General features: G+C 47.7%; 1 protein-coding gene across 3 annotated transcripts; it reads right to left on the bottom strand.

The window, feature by feature from the left end:
* Window positions 1–9,480: 9,480 nt before the first annotated feature.
* LOC127303012 (splicing factor U2af large subunit B) lies at window positions 9,481–13,067 on the bottom strand. Of its 3 annotated transcripts, none has more exons than XM_051333755.1 (9): window positions 12,862–13,067; window positions 12,046–12,311; window positions 11,881–11,949; window positions 11,355–11,520; window positions 11,210–11,269; window positions 10,460–11,077; window positions 10,226–10,361; window positions 9,866–9,933; window positions 9,481–9,783 (listed from the first exon to the last, which is right to left on the bottom strand). In XM_051333755.1, the coding sequence occupies exons 1-9, from the start codon at window positions 12,961–12,963 to the stop codon at window positions 9,646–9,648; spliced, it is 1,623 nt and encodes a 540-aa protein (XP_051189715.1). In that variant the 5' UTR covers window positions 12,964–13,067; the 3' UTR covers window positions 9,481–9,645. The 3 variants fall into 3 exon arrangements, 2 of the variants coding, with proteins under 2 accessions (XP_051189715.1, XP_051189714.1); XM_051333754.1 differs by having other exon boundaries at window positions 12,046–12,314; XR_007853222.1 differs by having other exon boundaries at window positions 9,702–9,783; window positions 9,866–10,112; window positions 12,046–12,314.

The following is a 13,067-nucleotide window of genomic DNA, read 5'->3' on the forward strand; positions in this document are numbered from 1 at the left end:
CGTCCTAAAATTTCTACTATTAAATTGCAATCGGGTGCTCATACGATGTACATCCTAACCGAAAGGAGAAATGTTGAATCAGTTTCCTACTCCTGGCCAAAAAAGAAAACCACACGCAGCAGGCCCGCACCAAGCCACGATCGCCATTAGCCACCACAACTCCCTTCCCTCGCGAACTGCCACAAGGTGCCGACTCGAATCCCCCTGCATGCGTGTCGCCCTGGTTCACCGACGAAACTCCTTCATCGCGCTATCACGACCTCAGCTGCCCCGTTACCCCTAGATTGCAGTGCTCGGGAGGGGGTCTGCAAGATGCAATTAAAGGTAGGATGCGCTCGTGATGGTGTACACTTGTTCCTATGTAACGCTCTGCCTTGGTCGTATTTGATGATTTTATTAGTTTTTGTCATGAGTGCCAAACAAGTAAGGATTTTTTACAACTAAGTCTAGTTATTTCTTTTTGTTTCGCGGTGTGAGTTTTTGAGTAACCGAAAAGTAACAAATAATTAAACGGGCTGAACGCATGTTGCCCTGGCACCTTTAACCAGTCATGGTACACAAGATGGCTCTAGACCAGACAGAACACGAATCTCATTTTGGGCTGTATAAATTGGGCCCAACCATCCTTGTTGACATGTAAAAATCCACAAAATAGACATGTAATTTGAAATATGCCGAAATCACGAAAAAACGACCAACCTTTGTGAAGGTATGTGCAAGGCTACCAGCCTGCTGTTGTGGTGCCAGAAAAAATTTCAGAAAATAGTCCTCCTACTCACCACTTGCCGCAAGTAAAAATAAAGTAGAGATGAGGGATGAGTGCGAAGCACACGAGAGATTGGGTTATCTCAGTTTTCCTTTTTTTTCGTGATTCTTTTTCAAAATGAAATATCTAACTGTCCGTCTGAATTGGGAATATATTTTTCACTTTTAACATGCTCGCATCGAGATCTTAAAAACTACATCCCATATTAATAGGTTTTGTGAAATATTTTTTCGGTGTATTTCCCACAACATTTCTACTTTGGGGGTACTTTGGGTTTCAACGTAGTTGTATTTCAGGTTCCTAGATTAGGTTGTACTTTGGGTTTCTGCACAACTGTACTACGTTGTAATTTGGGTTAGCACAATTGTATTCTGTTTACTTTGGGTTTTAGCACAGCGGTAGTTGGTGTACTTGGCCCAAGGTTCCCGACCTGCCGGCCTCGCTTTGCTCCGGCATTAGCTTCTTATTGAATTCGGATCACAAGTATAATATTTTCGACTTACACTTTCTTAATGAATTATAAAGGCTAACAAGATGCTCCATGGTTCTACTTTATTCTGGTTACACGACACGTACATAATTAAGCTTTTCTAGCTATATTAGCTACACTGCTTCTCCGAAGTTAACCAAAAGACGTGCAAGCTCATCATGCGCATGTTTGGTGAGACCGTCTGTGTGAACAACAAACAAGCAAACATCATTAACAATGTAGTTTTCTTCTCTTTTGCGATTTTTCGAGGATATTGCTGTTGACAATCGGGAAAATTACATGATTTTATTTTTTACATTTAGCTTGTCTGCAGTTGGTGAGGTCCGATCATCTGAAACCCCTGCGTATATATACGCTACGTAGCAAGCTAGCGCACATTATTTAGCCAGATAACCTGCTACTATAGTACAAATTATCATCTGAATACATCCATGGTGCAAACCACTCTCTCGGTAGCTGTGATCTTTTTCGCTTACACTTTCTTAATGAATTATATATATGCGGAGTGTCCCTTGTTCATCTGCCCATCCTTAAAGGCGAACCGCGTCGCCATGTAAAGCTAGCTCGCAAGATGCTCCATTTGGTTAATCTATTCTGGTTACTGGACACGTTCATAAGCTTTTTTGCTAGCTATTAGCCACTGCTTCTCGGAAGCTAACCAAAACCCGTACGTGTTCATCATGCACATGTTTTGGTGAGATCGTCTATTGTGAACATGCAAACAAACGTCATTAACAATACTCGCTCCGATCCATATTAACGGACTCATCTTTGTCTAGATTCGCATGCATCTAGTTTAAAAACTTAACTAGATACATATGAATCTAGATAAAGTTGAGTCCATTAATATGGACTGGAGTGAGCATATATTTCTTTTCTTTTGCGATTTCGAGAAGATATTGTTGTTGGCAATCGTAAAACTACATGATTTTGTACATTTAATTTCTCTGCAGTTGGTGAGGTACGATCATCTGAAGTGGCTCGCCTGAACACATAACAGGGTATCTCCAGCTGCGAGACTCAAACAAATCGAGTCTGTTTTAGTAAAAAAAACATGACCCAGGGCCATTTCTGTCGCAAATTTTGATTGTGAATTTGTAGTCATGGACCGCCTGAGTGTCCTCCCTCGTTCGCTCCGAGGCCGCTTAGTAAAGACCGACCGACTTCTCATCGTGCTCGTTTTCCTCTATAACCATCAATGGGGTCCGCTTGGGTCATGCGCCGGCAGTAATGCCACCACCGGCATTGATGACAGATGCATGCCTATACGTTCTTTTTAAGCCCAGCAGCTGCACCTGCCAATCCCCAAAGCCATCTTCATTTCCACTTCCCTCGCACCTTGCTCCCTAGACCTCCGGCAGCCTCAACAACGCAATATGCAAGTACTAGCCATTTTTCGATAAAGGAAATATATTAATATCAAGAAGATACCAATTACACCCAGCCTCTGCAACAACGCACCACCCTAATGGCACTACGGATGCACACAGCCAAAAAAAGGAAAAGAAAACTAAGAAACAAAAGCCCCGCTACAGCATCTCGGGCCTAACAACAGCAGTACATCCACCGCCAAGACAACACCTGAATTACAGACTCTCCAAAAAACGACGCCTCCAAGAAGGGAACAGTGCTCAAACACCATCGTGGGTCGCAACAACCACGAGGCGGGGTCCTTGCAGGGAGGCAATCGTCGTGGGTCGCCGCACCACCTCATCGCCAGCGCGATCGCCAGTATGTATCCATGGACGTGTCGCTCTAGGAGACAAGTACTAGCCATGGAAGAAGGGCCGCAACAACCACGAGGCGGGGTCCTTGCAGGGAGGCAGTCGTCGTGGGTCGCCGCACCACCTCATCGCCAGCGCGATCGCCAGTATGTATCCATGGACGTGTCGCTCTAGGAGACAAGGAGGGTCCACTCGATGCAGTCACACCCATCGGAAACACTGCGCCAAGCTTAGCAGGTGTGGGGGTTAGGCAAACTGAGCCTGCTATTTTCCTTTGGCGAAGCCACCTTTTCCCATGCGATCGACCAAGCAATAACCGCCCTTGTTGGCGTCTCTCCTCACCTTCCACATGAATCCAGGACAAATATTCAACAACACTCGAATGGTATTGGGTGTAGGGTATCAAGGGACATCATCACATGTACAAGGATGGTGCACATGGTGGTCTGGACTAGGATCGTCCTACCAACACTGTTCAGCAATTTGTCGCACAATGGTGGCATTCGGTTCGTAGTGTTGTCTTAAGAGCATCTCCAGCCGCGTCCCCCAAAGCGTCCCCCAAAGCGCGCCGGATTGAGCGTTTGGGAGACGTATTTCGTTGGTGCCGCGTTTGGGGGACGTCGCTCCCCAGTCGCGTCCCCCAAACGCCGCCCCCAAAATTTAAATAGATAGAATAAAACTCTTTACTAATATTTAAATCGGTTCAACATAAACAAAATACATATAAACTTCGAAAAACATAATTAAATTACATATAAATTATTTTAAACTACTACTTCTTCTTCGATGATGGCCCTGCCTCGTCGTCGTCATCACGGTGGCGCTTCCTGCTCGTCACCTCTTCCGAAGAGGCGGTGTCGGCCGACGCGTCGGAGTCCTCCTCGTCGTCGCCGGTGCTCGCCGTCTGCGCCTTGGCCTTGGCGGTATTGGCCTTCGCGTCCTCCTCCACGCCCAGCCATTCCTCCGCGCTGTCAAGTGGCGGGAGGGAATCGTCGCCGCTGTTGGGCGTCGGAGCTTTGTCCCACCAATAGCGCCATCCAGCAGGCTTTCCCTCGCTGGAGGTGTCGGACGGGAGCTCGGAGATGTAGCTCATCGTCGTTGGAGGTGTCGGATGCGGCCGGTGAAGATCCAAAAGCGCCGACGTACGGGTCTTTATATTGAGCGCGGGACGGCGGCGCAGAAGTCGAAAAGTGCAGCGGTTGCTCTTCCGAGGAGTCCCGACTCCATTCCGGCGGTTGCCGCGTCGTCGACGCGGTTGCCAATGCAACGGTTCCGCTTCCCGGGAAGTGCCACGCGGCCATGCACGACGAGACGCGTCCCTGCGTCGCCTGGGAAAACAGGGACGCTTAACGTCGCTTGTCCAAAGGTAGGCGACGGGGTTTTAGCCTTCTGTGCCGCTGACGGGTCGGCCCCGCCACTCTCCGCCTCTCATTTCGTTGTGTCCGGCGTGCCCGGTGCGTCCCCTGTGGGACGGGGATGGGCTCGGGGCGCCGGACACCGAATGGGGGCGCACCGGACAAAAATGGGCTTTGGGGGACGTGGCTGGAACGCATTTTCTGTCCGGCGCACCCCAAATCCCTTTGGGGGACGCTTTGGGGACGCGGCTGGAGATGCTCTAAATGCGCTGAAGTTGGGTCCTTGTAGGATTGCATCACCCAAGCGACAGTCCCAAGTACTTGCACAGCCAATACACCACCGTGCACTGAAGAATGGACCGTGCCAACTCCACTTTTGCAAGGCCAAACATTTCTTTTTTTTTCTGAACAAAGAGGTGGTATTTCATTAACGTGACACGTGACGGGTACAATATGCATACAGGCCCTTCACAGTACTAGGCCAAGCATTTCGCAAGGTTGGTATGCAACCCGATGCATCGCCGAAGTATTCCATGATGGCTTCACACATGAGTATGTCGAACCTCGCTGGTTTGATGAAGGTGACCATGTCATCGGCGTACATAGATGTACGGTGTCGGAGCCCATGAGCAGCTCGCGAGGGGCACGGGCACCCCTGTCGGCCGGAAGCGAGCACACGTAGAAGGTCGTGGTGGTAACCCGTCGTGTCGGCGAGAAGAAGACAATCTCCGGCTGGTGCGCGGTGGTTGCTCTGGCGGCGTGCGCGGCGACGAAGTGGTTGGAAGTGAGGGCCGCGTGCCACTCCTTGCAGACCGCCCGGAAGCGCACGGCCGCCGCGATCGGCAGGCGGCGATTTTGACAAAAATTACCCTTTTCTGAAAGAAAAACACAGACGCCGAACTATTTCACCGGACTAACCCTTTTGTGTTGCGCCCTTTCCATCGGCGCCACACCTCACTGTGTGGCGCCCATGCGAACGGCGCCACACATCCATGCCGACGTGGCGCAGTCGATGTTGCGCGCCGTTGACCAGCCGACGTGCCAGGATTTGTGGCCCCTTTCCCATGGGCGCCACACATTGAAAGTGTGGCGCCGATGGGAAGGGCGCCACACATCCACTTATGTGTGGCCGCCTGAGCCCGCCCTAGCCCGACCCCTCCTCGTTTCCTTCTCAGCTCTTCTTCTTCCTCCTCCGACCAGCCACCCCACCTCTCTCCTCCACACAAATCCCTCTCAAATCTTGGTGGATTTTGTTAGATCTGTCTGTGGAGTTCCTTCCCAACTCGTTCCTTGAGGTAATCACCTCCCTTCCCCTTCTTTTTATCCATACGGAAACTAGGAGCATGCATCCACCAATACCGCCGCTCCCAATCCTGCGACAACCTTCGTCCAACTGCGTACATAAGAGTACTATGTCTAGCAGACTACTATAGAAGAATAGTAAAGATAGCAAAGCATCACCTGTCGGTAGATGTAGGCAAGTGCCACGGTTCCCCAACTCCACTGGTGCTCCAACACCGTAAGCGCCTTGAGCCAACACCAATGGGCCAACTTCCCACCACTGTCAGCAAAGAGAATCCTCGAAATGAAATACCACAAGTACACTCGGGTGTATGTCTTGACAATGTCACGGTTGGCCCCTTCTGGGCATTCTCCAAAGTTAGTCCTGATCCAAAGGAAAGGTGCGCCGGCGGGAGCTCTATCCTTCTTATCTTCTGGCTCCGGAGGAGCCATGCCAATAAGCGCCTCCGTCTGCTGGCGCCACCCATCAGAAGCTATGCCATATCCAATGGAATAAAACAAGAAGTGTTAATAAAAATAAATATTAGTACATCCCCCTTTTTCCGTCATATGATATGCCCGGTGTTCTTTGTCATAGTCATGATCTAGGAGCCACACCATCCTACATTTTTTCCACAAATACACACAATAAGAACTACCATTATTTGTGACCATACATGTTCTAAATTTTGCTTCAACTAACAAATATAAGCCACACATACATGAGAATATATCTAGCATTTCTATCACATATACATCACACATACGTGAGAATTCATATCCAAATGAGCCATCACACATACATGAGAATGCATATCCAAATCTAGGGTTCCATACATACATGAGGCTATGGATTTCAACACATACACTACAATATAGATTCTACCAATCAACATTTCCAATCTAGGTTCCATGTCTAAATCAAATTAAATTGGAGCAAATCTTGGATGAATCAAAGAGAAATGAAGGGGAATACCTTGATGAACGGATGGAGATCGATTTGGCCGGCCAAATCTGTCGAATCAGTGGAGGATTTGATGGGGGTGTGGAGGAGAGGCGGTCGGCGGCGGCAGTTCTTCTCGAACCAGAGAAGAGAAAGAAGAGAATAAGAGGCTGGTCGGGCTGGGGCGGGGTCGGGCGCCACACATAAGTGGATGTGTGGCGCCCTTCCGAACGCGCCACACTTACAATGTGTGGCGGAACGGCACCAAACATCTTGCCACGTCGGTTGGTCAACGGCGCGCAGCGTCGACCGCGCCACGTCGGCATGGATGTGTGGCGCCGTTCGCATGGGCGCCACACAGTGAGGTGTGGCGCCGATGGGAAGGGTGCCACGCAAAAGGGTTAGTCCGGTGAAATAATTTGGCCAGTGGGTCAGTCTGTGCTTTTCTTTCAGAAAGGGGTTACTTTTGTCAAAATCGCCTCGGCAGGCGCGTGAGAATCTCGTCGACAAGCAGCTCGCCGTGCAGCCGAGGCGGCGAGGACCTGGTCTTGGTGTTCTTTGGCAAGGTCGCCATGCGAGAGGGAATTCTTTGACTTTGATCGAGTGGACGGGTTGATCTGACTTCAGGCCGGGCCAGGCTTCGGGCCGGGCTTAAAAAAGCCCGCGGGTAAAACGTCAGGCCCGAGCCTGGCCTGACCCGACCGTCGAGCCTGTAATTTAAACCCGAACCCAGCCCGAACAAGCAAAAAGCCTGGCCCGGCCCGACTAGGCTAAAACGCGCAAAAAATGAAGGTCCGAGCCCGGCCCGGCCCGACGTTCGGGCTCAGATTTCAGGCCCGAGCCTGGCCGAAGTGCAAGTCCGACCCGGCCTGGCCCGGAATTTTCGGGCTGGATCGGGCCGGGGCGTCCGGGCCGGGCTGCCCATGCCCAGATGTAGATCCGAGGATGAACGTATGTTGTATGTAGTATTAGCGTACAATGAGGCTGTACTGTGTCCGTATTCTGACTAGCATGTGCCCGACGAGAGGTAGTATTCGGATTTCTTAGATGTGTCCCAGTTCGAGAGGGAAACACTCTCAACACGTAATTCTGTCTCTGTATGCGTGTTTATCTAGATAAAAAAATATAGATATACAATAACTAGGGCAGTTTTATGTAGATAAAAAAGTATATAGTCGTATTTTAGTTATAGATAGGTACGGACCTAGCTTCTCATCCTGAGAGGGCCAAAAGATTTGATTGGCATTCGACTAAATAAGTAAGAAATTAGAGTTCTTTTTCGTGATCCTGAGAAAAGAAATTAGAGTTCTAGTGACTACTTTTCTTCACAAAAATCACAAGATGCTCTGGTTATAGATATAGTGGCTAAGCCCTCCCTCGCCCCCCTTGTCTCCTGCTCTGGTTATAGATATAGTATGTTGAAACAGTTGCGCAAGCTATTTTAGGACGGAGGGGTATTTAGAAATAAAAAACAAATACTACCTCTGATCTCTTTTAACCTACGCGGAGACCACGTAGAACATGCTAGCCATTTTCACAATTGCACGTCCATTTAATACGGTCCGAGGGAGTATATGTTTACACAAATACTCGCAAATTTAGAATTAATGTTCGATAAAATATGTCTAACTTCGTTGAACCGACAACAAGTATTTTGGCCAATATAGGGAGTACCATATACTTAACATAAAATCTAGCAACACGTCTAAACCAAGGTTTAAAATAGCGCGTTATTGCTGTGCTAATATCGTAGTGATGAACTGCAATATATAAATTCCTCTTCTGAACTGAAAGATAATGTCACTAATGCAATGATTTTTAATAAACAATTTATACTGTGTTGTTGTCCCGTGGAATGTTAATGTTAGACTTCTAAAAGATTACAAAACTATTTTTGTATATGGTTATGCATGTATAGTTCCGTCACTTTTAAACTATATTCTATATTTGTACTGAAATCCTTTATTTTTGGACTATAATTTTTTTCCAAAACGCTATTTAAAATATAGGTTTCCTAGGCTATTCTTACGCGTGGGCTATGGTTTCGGTTTCCTTTCAGCCGGAGTAGGGTATCAAGTGGGACTAAGTCTCACTTCGGTATAATTTGTGTTTTCTAGTATAAAATTTTGTTTCCCACTTGACATCTTACATCCGCTTATACTCTTCTGTTAATTTCCCTCTACAAACTAATTATGAGTGTTCATAATATAATTCGTTTTATTTTGCTTTTTTCTACATTTTCCATGACAATAATATTGCTCTCTATGTTGGTTGAATGTTCTAATGTCATCATGTTCTAGTTCATGTTGCATCTATAAAACCCTGCATGCAAGGACTGTAAAGCTATGTGTAATTACTCTGCTAATCCATGAGGCTAAAGTCGCCGGCTGATTGACACATCGTATACAGATACACTGCTAGTATTATTTTCTTGACTAAATTACATCATCTTTTTTACAGAAATATGGAGCTTCTATGCAGCAGCAGAATGAATCAAAATGATACCTTTGCTTTTCTTTTGGAAGGATTGGGAATTCAGTTCATTGTGTATATTATTATTCCATAGACAATCTCACTAACGAAAGAATTTGACGATATCCTTCCTAGTATCCTACTATCCTTTCCTGCGGTTTCATTTCATTAGCCGTGGATGTAAGATATATGTGAACTAGGTTAGTACCTCTGATTATCGTACCGGTTATTTCTCACTCCATATTTTGCTCTATAATGTGTTGCACACACACAGAGAGCGAGAGGGGGGCTTATGGCTGTTGATACCTCTTTAAACCGGTGTTGATGGATCCCCTTACCTTGTAGCATTGATCACGTTGCCCTATGCTAATGAGCATATCCAAGCTGAGTACCAGCACGTCCTACATCGTAATCTACAGGTAAAAACTTTGATATTTGACAACTGCAGGTGATCGACATAACATACTGCTCCTTTTTAACCATACGGGGTATGTATTACCACCACAAAATATGCAATATGAACTACTAGTATAACAAAGTGCCGAGTACATTTCAGGATGACATGCTGCTAAAAGTATTCAGAATCTAAAAAGTGAAGCAAAGGAAATTTGCTTCTATGCGTCGTAGTCTCCATCAGCAAACTTATTCTCAGGGAAGAATACGGCAACCGTATCCTTCCCATCGAACCTCCTCCCGTGCATCCCCGCCTTCGCTCTGGCCGAGCTCTCCACATCTGCATACTCCAAGAAAACCTGCAGTGCAGAAACAGAATCAGAATATATTCCAGGGTAAAATTCACATCAATGGTGAATCGCGCAAAAAAATCAGACTCACCTTGCCAACACCGGGAACGGGTTCACCGCTGGGATGGGGTCGTGGGATCACAGCTTGCACCAGGTTACCTGTTCCAAGTTTATCAGTCAGAACATACACACACGAAAGCAAAGAAAAAACATTAGATTAGTCACAAAATCAAATCCAATTGAAAAAATAAAGATTAGCGTCCTCTGTAGGTTAGGCCCGATTGCGAGTTTTGCATGAGGTCGGATTATAAAAGGTTCGGCAATGGTACTATGCGGCACTACAAAACAGAAAGAAAGACACAGAAGAAAACCCGTTCAGTAACTGAGCAAAAAGGCAAGTCACATAAAGCTGACTGTATAGAGTTCAGAACAATGGTCGTATGAGGTTTACCGTATTTGCGTGCTTCTAGCGTCATGTCTTCCAGTATGTCACTATATTCCTCGTCGTCTCTCAGGTCATCTGGTAAGATCACGTGAGTCAGGCATACCACCTTTGTCGGTAGGGCTCCAACTTCATACACGAGTCTCTGCTCAGAAAAAGGAACCGAGTAAGAAATTGGAAGGCTATATAAACTGACTGTTTGTTCTATATGATAATCTATTTTGGGGGCTAATAAAGTCATACCTTCATTTGTGCCTCTTGCTGTGCCTGCAGGAGGACGTTTTCTTGCTCTGGCCTAGGCTCCGATCCTTGGTTTGCTCGGCGTACTGTGAGAGTCCTTTCTCCCAGCTTGATACCGTTAAGGGCAGCACAGGCAATGTCAGTGACAGACACATCCTGGTACAAACAGAAGGCATAGCCCTTCGAGTTGCCAGTTTCCTTATCCTTGACAATATCAAATCCACGAAGAGGTCCGAAAGTTTCAAGCAACTCCCGCACTTGATCCTCTGTGAAGTAATAGGGCAGACCTCCCACGAAAATGCGGTCAGGGCCTTCTATACCTCCACCCAAGCCAGGCGTCAAACCAACAGCAGCAAGATTGAGATTGGGGTTTGGCTGGCTTGGACCTAGCAGAGCTGCCTGTGAAGGATTGTAGTCTGTTGGCCTCCTAACCTTCACCGGTGCACCATCAAACACTATACCATCCAAGGCCATTGCATTGCTTGCTTCCTCCACAGACCTCATCTCAACGAAAGCAAATTTCTTGTCATGGTTTATGTATACATTAACAACTGCATCACCAATTCCAACTGTGTTTCCTCCGATAGCAGCCATGACTTGATTGAAGAATACAGCAACTGTCTGCAGAAAGAAGACCAAAATAGTTAGCCTAGACCACAAACAGAAGAATAGATTATTCGCAAAAAAAAAAAAAAAAAAAAAAAAAAACAGAAGAAGAGACACCAAGAAATAACAAGCTGCTCAAGTAATTACCTGTTCATTAGCGCTTGGAGAAAGTCCACCAACGTAAACACGCCGAGCATGCCGAGTAGCCTAAGAAAAGGGTGGTTAAAGATGGTATATAGAGAAAAAAATAACTCAAGTGTGTACAAAATAACTAAAACAAGGAAAGTCATACCTGTTGTGTCATGGGTTGTGCCTGCCCTAGGTTGGGTAAATTGAACAAGTTTGGAAGCATGTTCTGCATATTGGGAAGCATCCCAGCAATAGGAGCTGGAACTGCGGGTAGAGCAGCCATAGGAACGGCTTCTGATGGTCCCTGGTCAAATCCACTCGCTCGCTTGCTGTTTCAATACCGTAGACATTAGTATGCAGTTCATAAGATGGAGAACAGCTTACAGTAAGAAAACAGAGATGGATAACAATGCAGATAAGAAGGAACAAATCATGCATGAAAAGATGTGCATCAACTAAACGCCATATTAATTTATGGTTGCCCATGACAGAAGGAATTTGTCTACTACATTCTGTCGAAAACAAGTAATAACGACATAGAAAAGCAGAATCAGTATGGTATCAAAACCACAAGTCCATAGTCTTCCCCAGATATGATTCAAGGCAAACAAGCAAGCTTAGTGGTAAAAACCATTGGAACCGAAACAAAACGCGAACAATAAGCTCTGGATGGCATCCAGCACACATACCTTTGACTGTCCGGACGGGAGCGGGAGCGGGAGCGATGCCTCCTGTGGCCATCTCTATCGCGGTCCCCTCTGCACCACCGCAGCACAGTTAGCTAGGGATCAGATCATAACTCAAAATGCCGGACTTATCTGACGTAAAGCATTACAGAAGTCAAGAACCTGTACCTCTCAGCATAGCGGTCACCGCCCCGGCGATAGCCACGGTCATCAGGACGATCACGGTGCTCCCTTCTGTCGCTCCTCTCACGGTCCTCGCGATGGTGCCGATCGCGGTCCCGGCTCCGGTCGCCGCGGTCGCGGCCACTCTCCCTGTCCAGGTGCCTCTCCCCATCCGCCCCGCGGCGCCTGTGGCGCTCCCTGTCCTCGTCGCGGTCCCTGCCGCCCCTGTCCCTGGATTTCGAGGACCTTTCCTTGGGAGGCGGCGCATCATGCTGCTAAATCAAGTAAAAATTCCTTGGTCAGATTTGTTCAGAAAATGCAGGTCACACTTAGTACGATGTAGTGCTTGGCAGTTAGAACCATCACGAGCATACTACTCAAACCAGCACAAGGGTAATTTGGACACGAGAACCAGTAAATGTTTCTGAAATTCCGGCCCGGCGTAATGCAATGCATCTGCAGAATTAGAGCTTAACACAAAATATGCGAAAAAACAACATCGACCGAAACTATGAAGATCCAGTACTAATTAATCCATCTCGTAACGCCTCGTGCAGCAGGGATACATGTCAGCTAGCCACCACGCGGTAGTTTGACCAGGCGTAATGAGTTCGAATTCGACGCTAGACCTAGAGCTAAGTGAACCGAGATCCTACCCAAATCCAAATCCCCCCTGGTTGACCCAGCCCCAATCGACTACCCGTGCCTCGAACGCGCGGGCGGAGGCGAGTTACCCAACCCTAATTAAGCGCGAAAACTAGCTAGAACGGCGACCGGCCGATGTAGCGGATCGGGACGAGTCAGGGTGAGACGCGGTAGTACCTGGGGAGAGCGGGCGTCGCCGCGCTTGGACGGCGGGGACCTCCCGTCGGCGAGGGTGGCGGTGGCCTCGGGAGCGGGAGCGGGCTCGTCGTGCTCGGCCATGGGGGGCGGCGCGTCGATTCCGGTGGGTGTCGGGCGGCGGCGGGGGCGGCGACTCGTCTCGGTGGGGTTCGTGCGTGGGGAGCGGGGTGTGGTCGGTTGTTTGG

Source organism: Lolium perenne, chromosome 5 (assembly GCF_019359855.2).
Source record: "Lolium perenne isolate Kyuss_39 chromosome 5, Kyuss_2.0, whole genome shotgun sequence".
NCBI classification, from domain to species: domain Eukaryota; kingdom Viridiplantae; phylum Streptophyta; class Magnoliopsida; order Poales; family Poaceae; genus Lolium; species Lolium perenne.